The 22,075-nt window shown below is 33.7% G+C and overlaps 1 protein-coding gene across 3 annotated transcripts; it reads left to right on the top strand.

The window, feature by feature from the left end:
- The first annotated feature begins 743 nt into the window (after window positions 1-743).
- Window positions 744-3,935, top strand: LOC141379080 (serine/threonine-protein kinase pim-2-like). Of its 3 annotated transcripts, none has more exons than XM_087295734.1 (8): window positions 744-1,037; window positions 1,629-1,892; window positions 2,192-2,286; window positions 2,371-2,421; window positions 2,502-2,877; window positions 2,997-3,173; window positions 3,391-3,479; window positions 3,629-3,935. In XM_087295734.1, exons 1-8 carry the CDS (start codon window positions 845-847, stop codon window positions 3,638-3,640), a joined length of 1,257 nt encoding a protein of 418 aa, XP_087151860.1. In that variant the 5' UTR covers window positions 744-844; the 3' UTR covers window positions 3,641-3,935. The 3 variants fall into 3 exon arrangements, with proteins under 3 accessions (XP_087151860.1, XP_087151862.1, XP_087151861.1); XM_087295736.1 differs by having other exon boundaries at window positions 765-1,037; window positions 1,719-1,892; window positions 3,629-3,933; XM_087295735.1 differs by lacking the exons at window positions 3,391-3,479; window positions 3,629-3,935 and having other exon boundaries at window positions 765-1,037; window positions 2,997-3,334.
- The last annotated feature ends 18,140 nt before the right edge of the window (window positions 3,936-22,075 follow it).

Below are 22,075 nucleotides of genomic sequence, written 5' to 3'. Positions count from 1 at the left end.
CTAATAATGTTATTTTGAGTTTGTTCTGTTAGCAATTACAACATTTGATATCATTTTCTTCAATTAAAGCAAAATTATTTGAGATTATCTAATCTTAAAATGACAGTGTTTTATTTAGTTCCTGGACAATAATGTTTCAGAATCAGTTTGGTGTTGTATTTACAAGTTTATTTCTTGTATTTATGTAGATATTTGTGGTGAAAATACTGTTCCTTGTTATTGAAAAGTGAAAGATTAAAGATTAAAGCTTGTATCTAACTGTCTGTCTTATAATTCAATTCAATTAAATAATTGCTTTATTGGCATGACAATTGTTACAAATGTATTGCCAGAGCAGTTATAAAGTTTACATAAAAAGTAACATACATATATAATAAAAAACAAAACAGTACACACAGTAGATGATATTTATATATAATTTTTAAATAAAATATCAACAATACATCATATTATTCAATATATCACATTAATAATAAATATATTATTTTATTATTCAACATTATTTATTCATACAAATCAATACAAAAATAGATCAGAATGAACTGTACATTTTTAGGATAAAACAGTAATAAAAACAGTAATAATCAGTATATTTACAATGATTCATTTATAATCAACTAGGTGTGCGTGTGTGTGTGTGTGTGTGCGTCTGTCTATTATATATCTAGTTTAGATAGCTTGTCAAATATGGTGTTGAGATTTTGAATGTAAACAAGTGTTCCGGAATGCGCTGTCATAGAAACAGAAGAACGCAGCATTAAAAGTAGAAGAGAGTTCAGAATCTCCTCATTGCGTCTTCTCATTGCAGTTGGTAATAGTAGTGTTCCCAGTGAATTCTGTTATTATGGCATTGAAAAGAAAGCGTTGTTCTCCAGACACTCAAGTATATAATTTACATACTTGTACACCTCCGACATCCAGCGCCAATGTGGCTGAGAACCATTCACCTGTTGGTGTTGGTGAGGAAATGGAGATACAAGTGAGAAAGAAGAGGAGGTGGGAGAGTTTTGAAAAGCCGCTCTCCCTTTACGCTGAGGGTAAATCCAGTCACTGTTTGTCAATCTGACCATGCTTTGTGTTCACTAGATCTCTGTACATGTACATATAGGCCCAGACAGATTCTGTGTACATGTTTTGCTATTTCTTCTGAGAATTTTGTTAAAAAGTCTGCAGATTTATGAGGAATGATTTTGAGAGTAAAGTAACTAAAAACTGAACACATACAATAAAAAAAAATAACTTTTTAACTTGTTTTAGGTTTGTAACACAAATCTAAGTAGAACTATTTTTTTAGTAATCAAAGTTTTACATAATTTATCTACTAAAAGAGAAAACAACAATCTGTATTGTACATAATTCATTTAAATAATTGCAGATTATTATTAATATCACTGAAATATAAAAATGGTATAAATATCAATATTCAATGGACTCAATAATGGGCATAAAATGTGTATGATTCAGATTTGTTGAGGGTAAATTATGAGCATTCACTATAAGAAACCCAATTCATGACTGTTTCTGATCTCTAAGATGAAGTGTGTCTTTACACTTTACATCAAAATACAAATCAATTTTATAAGCCATTATCATTATCATTAATGCATGTCTTACATCTCTAAATACAGATGACAACCAGTGGATGACTTTTCTCTATGGCCAAAAGAGAAAACGAAGTTGTCACAGCTCTCATGTGAACGATTTCCATCCTCATACAGCTCCGATATCCATCACCAGCCTTCAGTCCACTGATGTTGCTGAGGAAAATGAGAGAAAGAGGAGAAGGACTGACAGTCCTGAAAAGCTGCTCTCCTGTAAAGTCCAGAAGTCCAGCAGCAGCTCTAGTCAGGAGGAAAAGACTCCTGTTCAGATCCAAAAGAAGAGTTCTGAAGGTAAATCAAGTGGCTATTTGAGAATGTGTGGCCTTCTCTCATGATCCTCTTCAGTATGAAGTAGAGTACATTACATTAAGCTCTATAAATATAAATATATATTTAAAAAGCTTTCTAAAAGTTTCAATCACTGTTTGCTGTATTTTGAAGTGTCCACCATATCAGTATTGTGCAGGTTCATTTTCACGATGTATTGAATTATTGAATATAGGCATATGTCTATTCCACCTCAAACATTACACACGTGTCTGTCAGTGCTTGACATTTCACATCAGCTGCAATTATTCATCTTTTAACAGGTGACATTCTGGACCGGTATGAACTCGGCAAGGAGATTGGAGAGGGAGGATTTGGCAGCGTCTATGAAGGGAAGCGCTTGGAGGATGGCCTTGAGGTGAACAATCCCTTTAACATATATTATGTTCACTTTTTAGTGCACTTGATGTGATTATAACAGAAGTGTTGTTTTGTTGAACAGGTGGCAGTAAAAATTGCCAGAAAGCCATCGAACATGAAATACATCAACATCGTAAGTAGACTTAAACATGTAAAGGCACTGACAACAGTATATTTTGGGAAGCAACACCGCCTAACTAATCTTTCTTCTAGGCTGGTCATCCTGAGCCCCTTCCTTTAGAGATCGGTCTGTTGATACTGGCTCATAGAGGCGGCAAGGTTCCAGAGATCATTGAGCTGCTGGACTGGCAGGACCAGCAGGATCGTTACATCATGATCCTGGAACGACCTTCACCATGTGTAGATCTGTTGGACTTCATAATGTCTCTCGGCTCCATCACTGAACGCCAGGCTCAAAAGATCATGGAGCAGGCAACAACAGCCGGTCTCATGTGCTGCAGACGTGGGGTATTTCACCGAGACATAAAGCTGGAGAACCTGCTGGTCAACACGGACACGCTGGAGGTCAAGCTAATTGACTTTGGCTGTGGAGCTCTTCTCCAGGAATCTGGCTATGACAGTTTCTGTGGTATGTATTAAACTTAACACCTGTAGTCTGTACTGTCAATTTGACCAATCATGTATTTTCATGTTACAGAGAAAACATGCTTTAGTGTTTCATGCTGAGACCAAATCTTGTTCCTTCAGGCACAAAGGAGTACTTTCCACCAGAGTACTACCTGGACGACGAATACCATGCAGAACCATCCACTGTATGGTCTTTAGGAGTTCTGTTATTCCTGCTGCTGTGTCAACGATTTCCTGACGTCATGGACACGCAGAGGATCGATGATGGAAACTGGACTGAGCCTGGATTGTCAGAAGGTAAGACGTCATTCATCACATCATAGATGAGCAGTTGTAGTTTAAATCATACAAAATGATGGATTAAACTAAGAGTTGGATATTGGATAATGGTGACAATGTTCTGATTCTAAAGGAGAGTAGAGTCAGATCTTATAGATGAATAAAATGACAGCAGATGTAAAGTTGAAGTTGATAATGTGTTTCTCTCACTTCTTCCCACCATCGTTCTGCACAGAATGCTGTGATTTGATTCAAGCTCTCCTGCAGGAAAACCCAAGCCAGCGGATTCCTCTGGAAGAAATCATTCTCCATCAATGGTTTAAGGTACTGAACTGTAGATCAGCTTCTAATGATTTGTAAAATAGATTCTCCTTTCATTTGAAAAAGGTTTTTATTGTACATTTTATGGTTTTTGTTTATTGTGATGAATCTGAATCAATAACCTTGATTTGATGTGTGTCTGTATGTTTCAGGTCAAGGAATAAAAAAAAAATAAGGAATGTAGTGCAAATGGATGGGAAAGATTATTTGCACTACTGAGCACCACAGTTCCTGACGCTAAAAAGTTACAGATTCAACAGGAGAGCTTAATAAAGGACACAGCAGCAACAAAAAATTCTAAAAAAAGGTCACAGCAACAACAGAAGATCCAGAAAAAAAGATCAAGCCTCAAGAAAAGATCCTGGAAAAGACACAGAAGATCCTGATAAGAGGGCACAGCCCCAACAATGAAAACATTTGTAAATAAAAACATGAATAAAATATACTTTGTCGCACCAGTCCTGTTTTCATCAAAAATATATCAAATCAGCCAAGATGCTGAAAAAGCAGCCAGCAGTGAATGAAACACTTAAACACATCAATTAAACAATTAAACACCAGGACAGCTAAACACATCAATTAAACACTTAAACACCAGGACAGCTAAACACATACACACTCTCACACACACTTATGTAATGTAATGTAATGTGTATTTATATAGCACATTTATTGTGTATGGCCATACACCCAAAGCGCTTCACAATCAAGAGGGGGGGGGTCTCTCCACACCACCACTAGTGTGCAGCATCCACTGGGATGATGCGACGGCTGCCACAGGACAACGGCGCCAGTGCGCTCACCACACACCAGCTATTGGTGGAGTGGAGAGACAGTGATAGAGCCAATTTGGGGGATGGGGATGATATAAACTGAAGTGACTGTAACTGAGCAAAGTTATGGGAAATTGTGAACAAATTTAGTAATTACAGCACAATGTAGAAAAAAGTGGGAAGAGGACTGTGCAGACACTCTCTCACTCTCTCTCTCTCTCTCTCTCTGTCTCTTTCTCTCTCTCATACTCACACACAAACACACACGGCTTGCACATATCTCTTTAAGAATTAGGATATAGAAGTAATAATGTTTATACTGTACAGACTGTATTTTTTTCTTCTTAGGGGTCATTTTCCTCTCAGGGACCAAAGAAAAAAAATTCTATAAAGTCAAGATCTACTGGTCTGACATTTCCACATCTATAAGATTGAATAAAAACGTAAATTCACACAGTATCAGTCAGTGGCCACTAGAGGACAGACACTAGCCATTCTGCTGAAAAAGCAAAGAAAATTGGTTCATTCCAGAACAAGTGTTGAAACCACATATGGCCTAGTGACCTTTAACCTTTGATCGGTTTTCCCTCAACACTCAGTTTTATTACTTGAATTTTAAAATGAGATTTTTTTCCACACTGTTCTTAACCCTGGATTACCTAGTAAATTATAAGCAGTGTAAAAGAAAAAGCTAGATTTACCCAGCGCTAAGAATGACCCAGAGTTGACCTTTTCGAGTTTTAAAACCCAAGACACAATAAACAGATGTAAGACTGTCACGGGAACAACGGGATTCAACTAAAATAAAGTTTACTGAAGATAGTTTGCAGTTTCATCAGCAGAAACCAGCTGAGTGTGTGTGTACAATTCTAAACGATATGGTTTTCAGGTAAAGAGTACCTGAAAACCATACTTGAGTAAAAGTACAGATACCTTACTGTAAAAATTACTCCATTACAAGTTACAAGTCACCAATTCCAATAAGACTTGAGTAAAAGTATTAAAGTATCCGATTTTAAAATAACTTGAGTATTTTACTCATACTGAATGTAGGTTTAAAGAACACCAAGAAAGGTTTTATTTCCTAATATAGAAATTAAATTGAACACCTCAATGTTTTTACTATATGGTAGAACAAAATAGATTAAAAAAAATCTCAGTCAAACTCAAATGTTAAAAAAAGACACAAACAATTTAAAAAAATTACATTTAAAAAAAGTAAAACGTTAAAAAAAAATTCAGAGCTGACTTTCATGTGATTCACCTCTCAGTCTCAGAGGGGGGCAAAACTTTTATTTTGAGTAGTTTTTCAATTGATTATGATGTCTTCTCTGTATTAAAATTAAACAGAGGAGCCGTGTTATTTTTCAACTTTGTAAACTACATATAAATTCAATGAAAAATACATCACAAACTCAGAGCTAAATGCACCTGATGCAAAATGTATAATTTCAGTGATACATTTATTCACGTTGCACCAAAAAAATTAAGCTAAAACAGTCATGTTATGTCGCAGTGGTTTTTGCAATATTAGTAACTGTATTAAATTCACATTAAATTAACATTAAATAGACTCTCACTTTAATGTGTTTTTCAAATTTGACGATAAGTTCTTAAAAGCACTTATTTACGTGGTTCATGGCAAACAAAGTAGACACTGCACCCTGTAAGAGCCATTCTGCATATCGGCAAATGAGAACATTTCTTTCAGATAAGGCCATGGATGGTCATCAGTGCTGGCACTGCTTGATGTGCCGACTTCAGCTTCATTATTGGCTGCAGCCATGCCGCTAATTAAACACCTAGGGGCCTCATGTATCAACGCTGCGTACGCACAAAAACTTTGCGTACGCCAGGTTTCACGCTCAGAATCGCTCACGTTTGGATTTACTAACAATGAACTGAACGTGGGAATGTGCGCAGCTTCACGGCAGCTTTCTGGCTGGCGTAAGCACATTTTTTGTGCGTGTCTGTTTTATTACCATTGGCGACTCCTAGAGGCAGTTGTGTTAAATTCCTCTCTACAAAGTGTCTGAGCCTTGCAATGGCAGCTGTATGAGACGGGTTCATGTAGCAGGTATATAAGGTTTCCATACCATACAGTTGACCAGCTAAACATTAAAGCACAATTTGCAGTGGTCGCCTGTTTTCTCAATGTAATCTGAGCGATCTACTGCACGCACATTGCTATAAAGACACTATCTGAAGATGAATTTGCATGAGTGAATCAGAAACATTTCCATTCAATAAATGTGCAAATAAAATATGATGCTTATTGATACGAACTTATTAATGATTCCTACTTGTCTTTCTCGTGATAAATAGTTGGCAAAATCTGATATGTACCGGGGGAAAAAAGAAGAAAGATTTCATCAGACGCTAGATTCGAGCCGAGTTCAAGCTCGAACGTGTCAATACATGATCACATGCGTCTTACGGGTTGCGCCACTGAGACTGTTATGGGTCCCGCAACATTTTACAGATATAAACCACACTATTTCTTTTTTTTTATGCACTCAGTGCGATGTTCAGACCTAACTGTGTGAACCGCATCAGCTAAACTCTCCCACTCTATTTTTTTTTCTTTTGTTGTTAATTCCGGAGAACAAACTTGCAAATAACACCGATTTTCTCCGGTCTACCTCTGAAAGCAACACCTCCAATTCACATTCTGTTCAAAGTTTCTCTTTTTGCTTGCTTTTGCCATTGCTTTTTCGTTGGGTTTTGCCATTAGCATAGTCATTAGCATATTCATACGGGGGAGGAGGCAGGGAGGGGTTTTGTGCTCGTGCATGTTGCGCTCAGTTTCACGTTCATTCGGATGTAAAAAAGAATATGTGTGAGATTCGGCGTACGCAGTGTTTCATAAATCTGAATTTTTTCTGCGTACGCACATTTACAGCTTTGTGCGTACGCAATGTTTTAGTAAGATTTCCACGCAAGTCTTCGTACATGAGGCCCCTGGTATTAGGTAATACCTGCTGGCCAAAAGGGTGCCCTATGCGAAATTTTATTGTGGTGCACCCACAGAGGAACAAAATCACACAGACATATGGATTTAAACATGTATATATTTATGTATTTTTTTATACATAAATATGCATATAAACACTCAAAATCATACTTAAACATTCAAATATTTACATTACAAATTAATAGTTTACATCAAAATAAACACTGACATGTCTTCTGCAGAAATATTCCTAATTTTAAACATTTACAAAAGATAAGTAATAAAACCCTCTCTGTACCTGTAGATATGGACGGTCCTCAGTGTTGCATCCCGTGTCATACCTGTGCAGCTGCTGATGCCTCTGGAGCAGTGCTGGTCATTCCAATTCATCTTCTTTTGTGACAGCTTTAAACCTTCATGTACAATACAGAAGAAATTAGTCATTTAAAGGAAAAACTCATGACATACCATTAAAACAATGGGATAGTCAAGCACTCTTTATAATGTGTCTAAACTACAACCAAAATGTAGATTTAATTTGCACTATAATCTATGGTGACAAGAACTGACACTTTCTCTCAGTACAAATCAAAGACATATGTGGTTTTTATAAATTAATGTGTATTTTTAAACAAAAAAATTTAACATTCACAAAAAAAGTTATCATTAATGAATTCATGCAATAAAATGATTTCTGGCCTGTGGCTTACAGTAATGTGACTTATTTTATATTATTGATCTTTCAGAAATCACAGAATGACTCAGTTTAGTTATTTCATATAGTAATGTACAAAAATGAAAAACTGTCCTTTTAAAAACACATTAATCCACTGATGTAAAGACTAAAGAGACTTTACTGTCATTGCAGTGATACAAGCAATAACAACAGCAGCAATAAGAAATATATAGAAATAGAGAAAACAATAAAATGATAACTGCAAAGAATTATATAATATATAAAATACAACTATTTAATAATAAATATAACATATAGTGAAATAATTGTGCAGTGCATGTGTATGTACAGTAGCTGGTGTGCAAACAGAATTGTAAACTATTGCACAAGTTAATAAAATAATTGAGTTTGTGCATTTATCAGCAACATGGGGTAAAGGGGTAACTCGAAAAGTCATGGAACATGTCCTGTCATAGTTTAAAGCACAATGCACTGCAGCAAAGCAAGAAACTGAATGTGAACAACAACACAAAAGGCAGATTGGTGCAGTTGAGGAGAAGTTTAAACGTTAGCCTCACTAATTTACTTGAACAACCAAAAATATGTTTCCTAGATTCATGGAAGTTACCTGAAAGTGATGCACACGACTCATCTAGTACTTGTTTTCTCTTCTTGGCTAAAGACTGTTGTTGTTTTTTCATGGGCAAAGAGCTGCAACTTCAACAATCAATCAACAATAATTTAATGCTGCTGCTTATTATTATACAAATTACGTCACATGTTTTTTGCGTCCGCCATAAAATAAATTTTTTAAATTTATTTAACATTTTGGGCCCTACACAGCATGCGTACTCTGCGTATAGGGAGCGGCGGTACTGGGCAAGCTGCTAATTCACGTTCACGTGATTTAGCTCATAAATAGCATACAGTACCTTCAGCATCCTGTAGATGGCGATATCGCCTCATCCGCTCAACAAATAAGCCGTGGTAGATAAAGATGCCAATGTGTTACGCAAAATCACAATGTAACTAGGAACAATAAGCATCTGTTCAAATGTAGTGGAGTAAAGAGTACATATATTCAATCAAAAATTTAGTCAAGTAGAGTAAATGTTGCTTATATTTTTAATACTCAGTACAAGTACAAAGTAGCCAAAACAAAAACATACTTAATTAAAGTAACGAAGTCAATTTACTTAAGTACTATACACCACTGTATCTCAATATCTCAAGCATTCAAACATCAGACAGCTACTAGGCTTTTTACATACTTAACCCTCTACCGCATGGTGTTGCCATATGGCAACATGATATTTGTGTTCATTCCCCAGTCACTGTTTCTTTAAGACCAACATTGAAATGTTTTGGTTGGAAAGAGAAGACCTTAGTGTGGCCAATGATGTGCTTTGGTTAAGTCATATGATATGCAGTGTTTTTCTGTGGTGTGATTTCTGGCAGACTGGCGTTTATTGTGGGTAGTTGCTGAATGCAAATGTAAACGTCAACAAAAACAAAGGATCAACTCATGTCAGATCCACTAAAAAATCTGTAACATCACCTCCAATAAGTTATGATGACATATTCAAAACTCTTTTTTTTAAATCAAATTAGTTTTTTTGTACATCGATCAAATGTATGTGTTTCCAAATGGCAACACTGTACAATAGTGGCACGTGCAATAATGCAATGGGTAAGCTAACTAGCAAGGTCGGTCGTAAACTTTTAAGTTGCAACAATAACAACATGAATGCTAGTAATGTAATGTTGATTAGTCATGTGTTAATGACATTTGCATTATGGATAAAATCTAGTTTTAATGGCAATACTACTTTTGAATAAATATGAATACAGGAAACAGTGTATTAGCGAGCATCACCATGTTCAATGATAAGTGAAAGAAGAAAAGGACAGAACTGGCTCTTCAAGCAGATGAAAGGAGGTCGGTTTTAGTGACCATGAGAATGATGCAGACTGGACATTTGCAGTGAAGAGAGCAGTGATGCAGACATTTTAAGTTAGCTCCGAGGCAGATGAGACAGGAGTAGTGAAGTATAGTTTAATATATAAACATTGTTAGCTAGTAGCTATTATTCTGATGTATCTGGATATAAAAAAAACTGCATTGTGTCATGGCATTATTGGCATATATAGGCCTGTTGTGTTTAATATGAATATAGTCAAGCTATTCAGAGATATTGCCAGATAATCACTTTACCTCACCCATACTCTTAAGACTTAGATCATTGGTGATTCTGACTGTCATCCTTTCTTGCATAGTCTTGAGCCCTCACGTTGCCAATTATACTATATTGTTAGTAGCTTGCATTGGTCACAGTCATTCTGCTTCATCATATCGCTTTCTACTGGAAGTAACTAAAAAGTAATATAAAAGTCATGTAACATTAATTCTGGGACAGTAATATTGTAAGGTAAGCAATTACTTTTAAATAACAGTAGTAATCCATAATGAATTACAGTTTGGAAGTGACTTGCACAACACTGGTTGTTAGCATGGTTCTAGAACGGATTAGTGTGTTATTAGCATGATTCAAGCATAGATTAGCATGCTATTAGCATGATTCTAGAACAAATTAGCATGTTTTTAACAAGATTCTAGCATGGATAAGCATGCTATTATTATGATTCTAATATGGATTAGCATGTTATTAGCATTCTCGCATGGATTAGCATGTTAGCATGATTCTAGTGTAAATTAGCATGTTTTAGCATGATTCTAGCATGAATTAGCATGTTATCATGAATCTAGGATGGATTAGTGTGTTATTAGCATGGTTCTAGTGAGGATTAGCATGTTGTTAGCATAATTCCAGAGTGAATTAGCATGTCATTAGTATGGTTCTAGTATGGATTAGCATGCTATTAGCATGATTCTAGTATGGATTAACATTTAATTAGCATGATTCTAGCATGGATTAGCATATTAGCATGATTCTATTATGATTTGTATGTTATTAGCATGATTGTAGTATGAATTAACTAGCGCTGTCAAAGTTAACGCGTTAATGCATGCGATTAATTCTAAATAATTAACGCGTTAAAAAAAATAACGCAATTAACGCAGTTGCAGGTTTTTTTTACTTCCTGTTGTGGTGGACGTGTGTTTAACTTGCAAAAAATGTGGATAAGACCAAGGAAGCACTTTTTGAAGGTTCCAGTATAAAACAATTAGTTGCATCACAGGTTATCCATAGTTTCATGCAATTTTGGGTGTTTCATTTTTAACTTTCGACTTCTGTTGTAAGTTGATACTGCATGGCAAACAGAAAGAAAATCCTCCGCATTTCGTGACTTCCTTTAAGGTTCCTTTTAAGGCTACACGGTAGAATTTTAATAAGAGTATTATCTTAATCATATTAAAATCGGAGAATTGGTGTCTTATGTATAAGTACTGAGAACGTCTGGTGAAGTTGCGAGCTGTCAAAGACAGGGCATTACTCTGCCTTTCAGCATGAGCCCTCCAAGTTTAGCGTGTTTCCTTATTAAACGCTACGAAAGCGTATGCTTCGTGTTGTTGTGTCAGAATCCTTGTGAAATACAGTAATACTTTAGGACGCTTAGTTTAAGCAAATTTGATGAACGTGATCATGCGTGTTGAATCTGAGGGGAGTCGCTCCAGTATGGAAGGCCGTTGGGGCCAAAACGTCTGCAGCGCATTGTGTGTGTGTCTGTGTCAGGCCCGTTGAGGGGTGTCAGGGGTGGAGTGAGCGACGTATCTGAGTAGGGGCGAGAGGGGTGTGCAATGTATTTAACGACCGGTTTGCAAGAAATTATCATTCATTTGCGGGCATTTGGGAGTCTCTGTGCACTTGCGGGATACTCCTAATCTTAGCAACTGGATGAATGTAAAGGAGGATTAAGCAAAATTGTTTCTACTCTATAACTAATGTTCTCAACTCACAGCAATAAAACTTTACAATGAGTGCAACAGTTTGTATTCTATAGTTTATTATTATAATTTTTTTATTTTCCATATCTGCAATTCTTGTATTTTGGCATTTTTTTGCAGTCCACTTAGAATCCAACATGGAAATCAATGTTTTCTTTATTGGCAATGATTGCTTTGAAATTTAAATGTCATTAACATGCCTGTGTTTTAATTTCTTTAATAAATATGGCTGTCAAGCCAAGATCTTGATGGTTTATTGTGGGTATGTTGTTTACATGAAGAAATCTGTTACAAGTTAAACAAAAATTCTATTAAACAATTATATTTTGAATTTAAATATTTTTTTGTCTTGCGTTTACATTAATTTTACATTTAAATAGCCAAAATTACAAGTTTCAGTATTTTAAATGCGATTAATCGCAATTAATTTTTTTTAAAAAGGTGCGATTAATTAGTTAATTTTTTTAATCGATTGACAGCACTAGAATTAACATGTCATTAGCATGTTTCCAGTTGAATTAGCATGTCATTAGCATTGTTACCCAGATAGCAAGCCGACATTGAATCAATGTTAAATATTGGTTATAAGTGTCAGTATCTGTCGTCAATCAAATTTTGACATTGAATCAAAGTTCTTTATTTGTTAAGTACGTTGGAAGGTTATTACATCGAGAATAAAACATTGATTTAATGTTGAAAATGAAGTTGACTCTTCAACATAAAGGCTACCCGACGCATCTGGTCGAAATCATAACATTGGTTCAATGTTGAAACTTGATTGGAGGGCTTGGAGTTGGTTTGTGACGTGCGCATACTCATCATTTGAATTAAATAGGAGTAAAAAGTAAGCAAGAAGTAAAAGTAAGTAAGAACGTTGTATTCAACGTTTCACATGTTTTAATTGTCGTTTTCCCAAGAATTTATGTTAAAATGTAACTTTAGGTGTGTGAAATAAAACTTTACCACTTCCTTCTTTACTATGTCGCTCTGTACGTGCCCAAGTCATTGACAGCAGCTAATTTATGAAGGTAAATGAAAAGTTGTTTTGGTTATTTAATTGGCGATTTCAACACAATTAACGTAACCATATGACTTAATGCTTTCTAACTTGTGTAAAAATATAAGATGATCTGTCAAATTGATTTGGAATGAGCATAAAAAACATCTGTAATATTGTCCCAGCTAACGTATAGGCTAAGTTTACGTTATGAGAAACGGTTCGCAAATAACATTACGTAATCCTGACAAAACGAGATTTTTTTAACTTTTTAAAGATTTTTTAATCCCTGCCAGATCATTGTTTTGTTGCTCTATTTTTTTCTATATTTAGTAAAGCCCTCCTCACCAGAGACAGTCCACAGCACTGAATGGGGGAAAGCTTTGCCATTTCATAAGTTGCCCACTCGATGTCGCCAGTCAAGTTAGTTCTTTGTGTTTTCGCTGGTTCTGTTCCTGATTTAATTTGTTCACAAACCATGCTTGTGGTTTGTGGTAAATCCCCATCACTTCATCGGCCACTGTGGCAAGTAGTTTTCTAACGTTACTAGCCACTTGCCATTTTCACTAGCCACAATTTTGTTGTTGAGAAAATATATATTTATATGCTTAAATTTGACTTTGGCATCGTACAATTTTTTGATTTTACTTGATTTAGGACATTTAAAATGCATCCAATTACCCAAATCTTCTTAATCAAAGATGATATAAAACCAAAACAACATCCATTCTTGTCTTAGGACAACTTTGATAAATTTTTATGATCTACTTCAAATATTAACTAACATTATGTTTGATAGGGTTTGAACTCTATTCACTAGTTCAGACTTGATTAAGATCTTTACAGGGCATCGGTAAGAATGCACATAATCCAGGAGTCCAGTCAGGGGAATTTAATGGGTTAATTTAAGTATGCATGTGTGTAGTTTACTCATATGCTTGGCTGTGATACATCTGGCGACTCAAATGCCTTTCACGAGCCCTCTCACGAGTCCTCTGTACTCTTCAACAATATACCTTTTCAACAATATACCTGTTGTATCACTAGACATTACCCAGATTGCAAGAACATTTGGGCCAATTGTGATAGCTGGCACATGTGGCTGAGGTATGGCATGGCTGAACAGTTATGGGCCAGATTACTACCATATATGTTTTGCCAAACGTTCAGAATAGGCGGAAATGTTCTTCTGGTTCACAGCTCTTTTTGCAGTATGTGGGCCAGATAACAAAAAACACATAAGATTCTAAGAAGGCTCAGCTATGGCTGACATCGGTAAACATCGACTTCTGCCTGACTGGGATTGCATTTGGAAAACATGTGAAACTGAACACAGGTGTATGGTTAGCAGACATCTGCCACAACACACTTCAGTTGACAAGTCTACCCTGCGAGCTCAACATTCTTCCCACCAGTCATTTGCTTCAGGTAAGTGATAGTTTGGCATTTAAAGTGATTAACTTAAATATTCATCAGTATATGTAAAAGTTAGATTTATTGAGTGATTAGTTATTCATTTAATAAAAAATGCGTCAAGTTCTATAGTATTTTCCTCTTTGAACGTGGTGTTTATGTAACATTAGCGCTCCAACAGTTTGTAGTTTAAATTAACGTTAGCATTAAAGTTATAGCCAATTCCCAATGACCACAAAATATGGTTTATTTATTACGGATAAATAGCAATTTGTGAAAATGTTCAATCATGTTTCAGTTTGGTTTAGAAAGGTTTAAAATAAAAGCGGTCCCATTAGGTCTAACATGATAGCGAAACCAATAGAAAAAGTGTCTTATAATTGTAAAATGGACTAACAATATAGATAAAACAACTCTGTACAATATAGAGCCAAAACTCAACAACAAAGATTTATGAATCAACAAATTTTTGTTGCCTAATGGTATTTGATATCATTAAATGTAATGTAACTGACTTCAATAACCCGGTTTGACCAGCGTGGAGCTCTTCTGGGTTCAGTTCAAAAGAAGAAGAGACCATTACTCTTATAAATAACACACTGGACAACAAAAATGACAGCATTTAATCATTGCCATGTGATATTGGCACAATGTAATCTCTGCAATCGTCACTTCGACCACAGTATGTTAATTTATAATAAATTTATACAATAGATTTAAAGCAAACAAAATTACAGTGTTAATCCTTAAGAAATAAGAGTGAAAAGTTTTGAATTTATTAAGCTGCTCAAATATAAATGTAAAAATAATATTATTGCATATGTCAGTAGTTTGGTTTTCAAAGATTAACCTATGTTATTCTGTTTTGATCGTTTTAACAGTTAAAAGGATAGTTTACACAAAAATGTAGTTGTCATCAGTTACTCTTCCTTTATTTATTTAATTTATTTCTTCTGTTGAACACAAAATAATGTTTTTTTTTTTTTTTTGAAGAAACCAGGAAACCTGTGACAATTGACTTCAGTAGTATTTGTTTATCCTACTATGTAAGTCAATGGTTACAGGTTTACAGCTGTCTTCAAAATATCATCTTTTGTGTAGCTGTGGAAAGAAACTCATAAAGGTTTGAAACTATGTGAACTTTATTACACATTCAGCTATAACAGTGCTAATGCAAAACACAAAGGCAATGCCACATAAGTGTTTAGGAAGATGGAAAAAATGAAAAATTAAGTCAAGTGCAAGCCAGAAGATAATGACCTAGTAACTAGTGCTTGGGTTAATGTTCACAAAACTGAAACACTTTAGATTAGCAGAAAATTTTCAACTGATTTTAAAGTTAACTGAGAGAATCATTAACAATTGATTGCAATTGTTTGAAAAAAAATGTTGCAAATTGTTTAAAAATGTAATAGATTACATGTATTTAGTTTCACCACACAGTTTAGCATTTTGATTTGTATTGTAATTTTGCAGATGTACCTCCAGGTTGCATTGCTGATCATATTATTTCAAATCTTCTTCACTGCAGGTGCTGTCAGACAGAATCCCCTCACTCCCCTCATTGAGCTTAAAACATAAATATTTCTGTGAAATTTTGCTTGAACAGAAAGCATTGTAGGACAATACTCATCACCAAGAAGAACACTGGCACCCAGAAACACGGCGGCCCAACTCACCCTAAACAGACTAAATTGACTTTTGTGCAGGATCGGGAGTGAAGGTGTCTTCTGAATATGAAGAGAATTGTAGCTGCTTATGCTGTTCACATTTCTCATCTTTTAAGCGCTGAATCGCATTGGGATTGCATATTGTGTGCGCTCACATTTCCCAAGTTCACCTAGTTGAAAACCACGAGTCACGCAGCAAGAACTGACAGATGAGCTTCAGGCTTTGCATGGATTATACATTTCTGTAGTCTATTTACCTCAGACAAACTCTTAAACACCCAAACACTGCAGTGCTTTTGCATACTATGGGTGTCGATGGTTACAAGTATTCCGTTTTATTCTAAATGTCTTCTTTTGTGTTTAAAAAAAGAAAAAGAAAAAAGACTAAAAGGTTTGGAAGAAGTGAATGATGAGTTTTGGGTGAACTCTTTATGTCTTGAATATGTCACGCTGCTGTGATCAACCCATTGTAATGTTTTTCAGTGAATATTAAATTAGTGAAAGACTGCAGTTTATTCTGTATTTTTATAGATATATGTTTTAGAAGTACCTTCAAAGTGAAGTAATTAGTAATCTTTTTTTTAAAGAACATGATTCTGTTCATTAAGTCGGCATTTTAAAAAAATGTAAAAAAATTGTTGAATATTTTTTAAAATGATAAATAACTGCTTTCTTATTGTATGTAGTTTCAAATGAAATTATTACTTCAGTCATTACTGCTTTTATTACTATTAACATTATTAATAATAATAATTATTATTAGAGTGATTTCTGAAGGATTGCGTGACTTTAAAGACTGGAGTAATGAAGCTAAAAATTCATAATTAAAATCACTGGAATAAATGAATAAATTAAATTATAAACTACTTTTGAACAGTTATTTTACAGTGCAATAACATTTCACAATTTTACAATGTGTTCTGTATTTTTGATTAAATAAATGCAGCCTCGATGAGCAGGAGAAGCTTATTTTAAAACATATAAGAATCAGACTGACCACAAACTTTGACCGCTAGTGTGTGTTAAATTATTTCTATTTTGTATTTTTCTGTTTGTATGTTGTAAAAATGTTTTCTAAGTTTTTATTTGCCCACATTTTGCATTGATTAAAGTAAGTTTGATTGTAATTTTGTTGTGTGAGTTACTTAGTTAATATATGTGGTCAGCCTCATGTGGGCCACATAAGGGGATTACAGAACTCAGCCTTACTGATCTTGAATACAAGGCCCATATCTGGGCCACATAAAAATGTATTACCTGGCTCAAGCTTGGTGGAGTTGTGGCACTACATTGGTTCAGTTCTGGCTAAACAGATGTGGGCCAGTTCTGGGCAGGGGAACACTAACTGATCTGGGCCACATCTTAGCTGTTGATTTGGGCCAGATCAGGGCCAAAGGAAATTTGTTGACTGGGCCATGATTAGCATGTAAATAGCATGTTGCTAGGATGATTGGCATGTCATTAGCATGAATAGCATATGAATAGCATGTTGCTAGCATGATTGGCATGTCATTAGCATGTTAGAATTATTAGCATTGGTAGATACATCCAAGATAATAGTTCTAAATCTTTCTTTCTTACAGTATTTGGTTATTTATAGTTGTACAGGTAAATATACACAGTACAGTACACATGTCCTTACAAACTTTATGTCATTACTTACAGTTGCAGTCAGAATTATTAGCCCCATTTTTCAATTTATATATATATATATATATATATATATATATATATATATATATATATATATATATATATATATATGTATATATATATATTCTAATTGATGTTTAAGGGAGCAAGGACATTTTCACAGTATGTCTGTTTAGTGTTCTGGACGAAGTCTTTATTTCAGCTAGAATAAAAGCAGTTCTTAATTTTTTAAACATTATTTTAAAGACAAAATTATTAGCCCTTTTAAGCTATATTTTTCCCGATAGTCTACAGAACAAACCATTGTTATACAATAACTTGCCTAATTACCCTAACCTGCCTAGTTAACCTAATTAACCCTGTTAAGCCTTTAAATGTCCCTTTAAACTGTATAGAAGTGTCTTGAAAAATGTCTAGTAAAATATTACTTACTGCCATCATAGCAAAGATAAAATAAATCAGTTATTAGAGATAGATAAGTTATTAAAACTATTATGATTATAAATGTGTTGAGAAAAATCTTCTCTCTTCGTTGCACAGAAATTGGGGAAAATAATCAGGGGGGCTAATAATTCTGACTTCAACTGTACATTGCTATTGCATTTATTAATGTTTATTTGTGTATTTCATGTACAGTATTTGCGTATTTATACATAAATATACACAGTACATATGTAATTACAAACTTTTAGTTTGGATGTCATTATTATGTCATTACATTATAATTATTATGTAACAACATTGTATTTGCATTGTTGTAACAATGTAAATAGATGAATGATAGTAGGGCAGAGCGGGGCACAAAGTAACACTTGGTCAAATAATAAACGAAGTATTGGGGTTAGACAAACCATTTGTTATTTACCAACAAAACACAAGCCTCTCCTACTAATGAGCACTGAAAGTAGGATCGCCAAACATTTGGTTTCTGTGCAGTGTTGCCAAAAGTGCCAGAAGTAAAAATGTTACTATTTACCCCACCTGCGGAGCAAGTTGTTACAGACAGAGGGTTAGTTGTAACACATGCTTAAAAAGGCAGATTACACACAATTTAAATCCAGTTTACTTTAAATAATATCTATATTTTCTCAGTACCTAGCTCAATTTATTTTTATTCTACATTGCACAGCATGTTTATTTATTTATTGGATAAATACATTTGAATTTATTTGGATAATTATCCATTATTATACAATGCCTTTATTTGGAGTATTAGCAATAAAAAAAATTTTGTCTATCAAAAAAAATGTGTATATATATATATATATATATATATATATATATATATATATATATATATATATATATATAAATATATATATATATATATATATATATATATATATATTATATTTCATATATATATATACATTAAAACTCATTTTATTTAAAAAGTTCTCAACACTCAAAATTAAAAAAATATTGTGTTAGTTTAATTGGTGTTCAACAGTGTGTGGCTTAATTTTAACACCCTGTTACAACTAACCCCGCTGTGTCATGTTTTCCTCAAAACTGGCTAGCAGTCACTGTGTGTTTCTTACATCTTTCAAAATGGTTTTATCTTTTAGCCTAGAAGACGGTGATCACAACAATACAAGATTTCACGTTCATACTTTTACAGATTTTTTAAATAAAAAAATATTGACTATAATAAAAAATACCTTTATGCTGCAAAAATGGTTTCTCTTGTGTTTCTCATCCAAAATTTCATAAAACTTTTTCAATAAATGTCAGAAAGACATCTGCTTACACTGTGATAAAAACCTCGGAAAAATGCCATGATCAAGCCTGAGCAAATACCTTAAAACTCTGTGTTACACTTAACCCCACGCTACTTTGTGCCCTGCGCTCCCCTATTGTAAATGTCTTCTTGTATACTTCATGTACAGTACAGTATGTTTTATATTGTGTGTTGAAGAGTACAATTGCAACGAAACATAGAAATTACTAAAACTGGAGATTTTAGTAGTTTTCAGAAATCATGATTTTACATTCAGTATTGAAGATTTCAACTGCAAAAATGTTGAAATATAAGACTTTTAGAGATGGTAGCAATCAAGAGATTTAGTATCATATTCCAACTCATTATGTGCTGTGAATGATTTTTACAGCATTAAAGGGATCATCTTCAAGACAATACTTTCTGTATAAAATGTGTGTAAAATCTAGACTAAAATCAAAGAGAAACAAAAGTTACATGTTTTATGTTTAGTAGACGTGAATGAGTCGACAGAGAAGCTGACTTAAACTTGCTCAGAGAAACGCTGTTGCTGTCAAACATGGTTTACTACACTAAGCCAGTTTAATGGTGAAGGGATTGATCCAATAGGCCTATTGATAGAAGGTTTGTGAAGACATTTCATGCTCCCTTTAATTAGCATTTTGTAGTATTTTCAAAATATTTTATTATATATAGTATTTTATTTTAATACATTTGAGCTCTCACACAGCTCTCCCACCTTCTACTTACAACAGGGGTTGAGGAGGTTATCAAGCCATCCAGCTGAAAAGACAGAGAGGAAAAGACGAAAGTCTCTGCACGGGCCTGGCCTGAGGTAAAAGTGACACTCATCTGAGAGGTCAAATATTTCATACACAAATTTAAAGACATAAATGCAAACAAAACTATTTTAAACACTGCTTGGTGACTACAGCTGACAATGCTTGATTAAAAGTTTTGAATGAGCACATGACACTATTCAGGCATTATTCATTTAGTAGTCATGATGAAATGTTTGCTACTTGAAATAAACACATTTTGTATTATTGCTGGAATCTCATCAAACCATGATCTTATTTAAAACTGTTAACATTAAATGTAATTAAATACATGACCAGCACTTGAGCATAACTTAGGGTCTGTCAGTAGTGATCGCCTGCCTGATTTTTGTTAAAAGGTGGAGGTTGTACAAAATTTGATAGAGGTGGTCACCTCCCTCATACTTGTCTTTGCAGGAAAAACATCGAGTTACTGTAATAAGATGTGAGTGTTTCCAACAATAATAGAAAATAGTGATAGCTATATATATTTCACATATACACGTTACAGGATTTATATGAATTCTTCTCTCCAACAAAGATGACACTAAATATAGTCTTAATGCTTTTACATATGACATATAAGAACAGTTCATGCAAATGTCAACCTTGCCATGAAAAAAATTAAGTTTTCACCAAAATACGGATTTCTTTTTTTCTTTTTTGTCTAAGCAAGTATTTTACAGAACTTTAAAAATGCTCAAAAATGTCTCTGTCAGCTTTTTCAAACAATTATATTTGATTTACCAAAGTCACACAAGTGGCAATTCCACATCGGTCACATCCATAATGACACTAGGCAAAAGGCAAAAATATTACATAAAATAAAATCAATCATTTTTGTTTTATAGAGAGCCAACTCTTATCATTTTGATGATCATTACTTCTTTTGGGTCGTGCAGTTTAATTCACAGAATTTCTACAAAGTATTTTCATTTATAGTACAAAACATGTTTATAGAACGATATTTTTCTGATCCCATAACTCTGTGGTCAGTTGTTCTGGAAAATATAAACAGTTTAATACAGTGTTAAACAAATATTTCTATGTGAATTTATGTTTTGAGTTTTTACTGCAAATGTCACATCCATAAAACTGGAATTGCTCATATATAAATATAAACCTAACTTATTTTCAGCTAAAATCTACTGTATAAAATTAAGCTTAAAATTACTTTGTTTCATTTTGTTACTGGATAATAATGTTAGTTTTAGTTTTTTGTTTTTCTTTACACATACGTCACATGACTAAATGTAGGCCTAATAATGTTATTTTGACTTTGTTCTGTTAGCAATTACAACATTTAATATTATTTTCTTCAATTGAAGCTAAATTATTTGAGATAAAATCTATCTAATCTTAAAATGACATTGTTTTATTTAGTTTCTGGACAATGTTTCAGAATCAGTTTGGTGTTGTATTTACAATTTTATTTCTTGTATTTATTTAGATATTTGTGGTGAAAATACTGTTCCTTATTATTGAAAAGTGAAAGATTAAAGATTAAAGCTTGTATCTAACTGTCTGTCTTATAATTCAATTCAATTTAATAATTGCTTTATTGGCATGACAATTGTTACAAATGTATTGCCAGAGCAGTTATAAAGTTTACATAAAAAGTAACATACATATATAATAAAAAACAAAACAGTACAGTAGAGTACAGTAAATAGTAGTAGTAGCAACAAAAAAAGATATTTATAATAATTAAATAAAATATCAACAATACATCATATTCTTCAATATATCACATTAATATTCAATATATTATATTATTATTCAACATTGATTATTCATACAAATAATTACAAAAATAGATCAGAATAAACTGTACATTTTTAGGATAAAACAGTAATAAAAACAATAATAATCAGCATATTTACAATGATTCATTTATAATCATCTAGGTGTGTGTGAATGTGTGTGTCTGTCTATTATATATCTAGTTTAGATAGCTTGTCAAATATGGTGTTGAGATTTTGAATGTAAACAAGTGTTCCGGAATGCGCTGTCATAGAA

Source organism: Danio rerio, chromosome 19 (assembly GCF_052040795.2).
Source record: "Danio rerio strain M-AB ecotype USA chromosome 19, GRCz13ab, whole genome shotgun sequence".
Lineage (NCBI taxonomy): Eukaryota > Metazoa > Chordata > Actinopteri > Cypriniformes > Danionidae > Danio > Danio rerio.
Note: the sequence above shows the minus strand (reverse complement) of the source record. Positions and strands in the feature narration are given on the sequence as shown.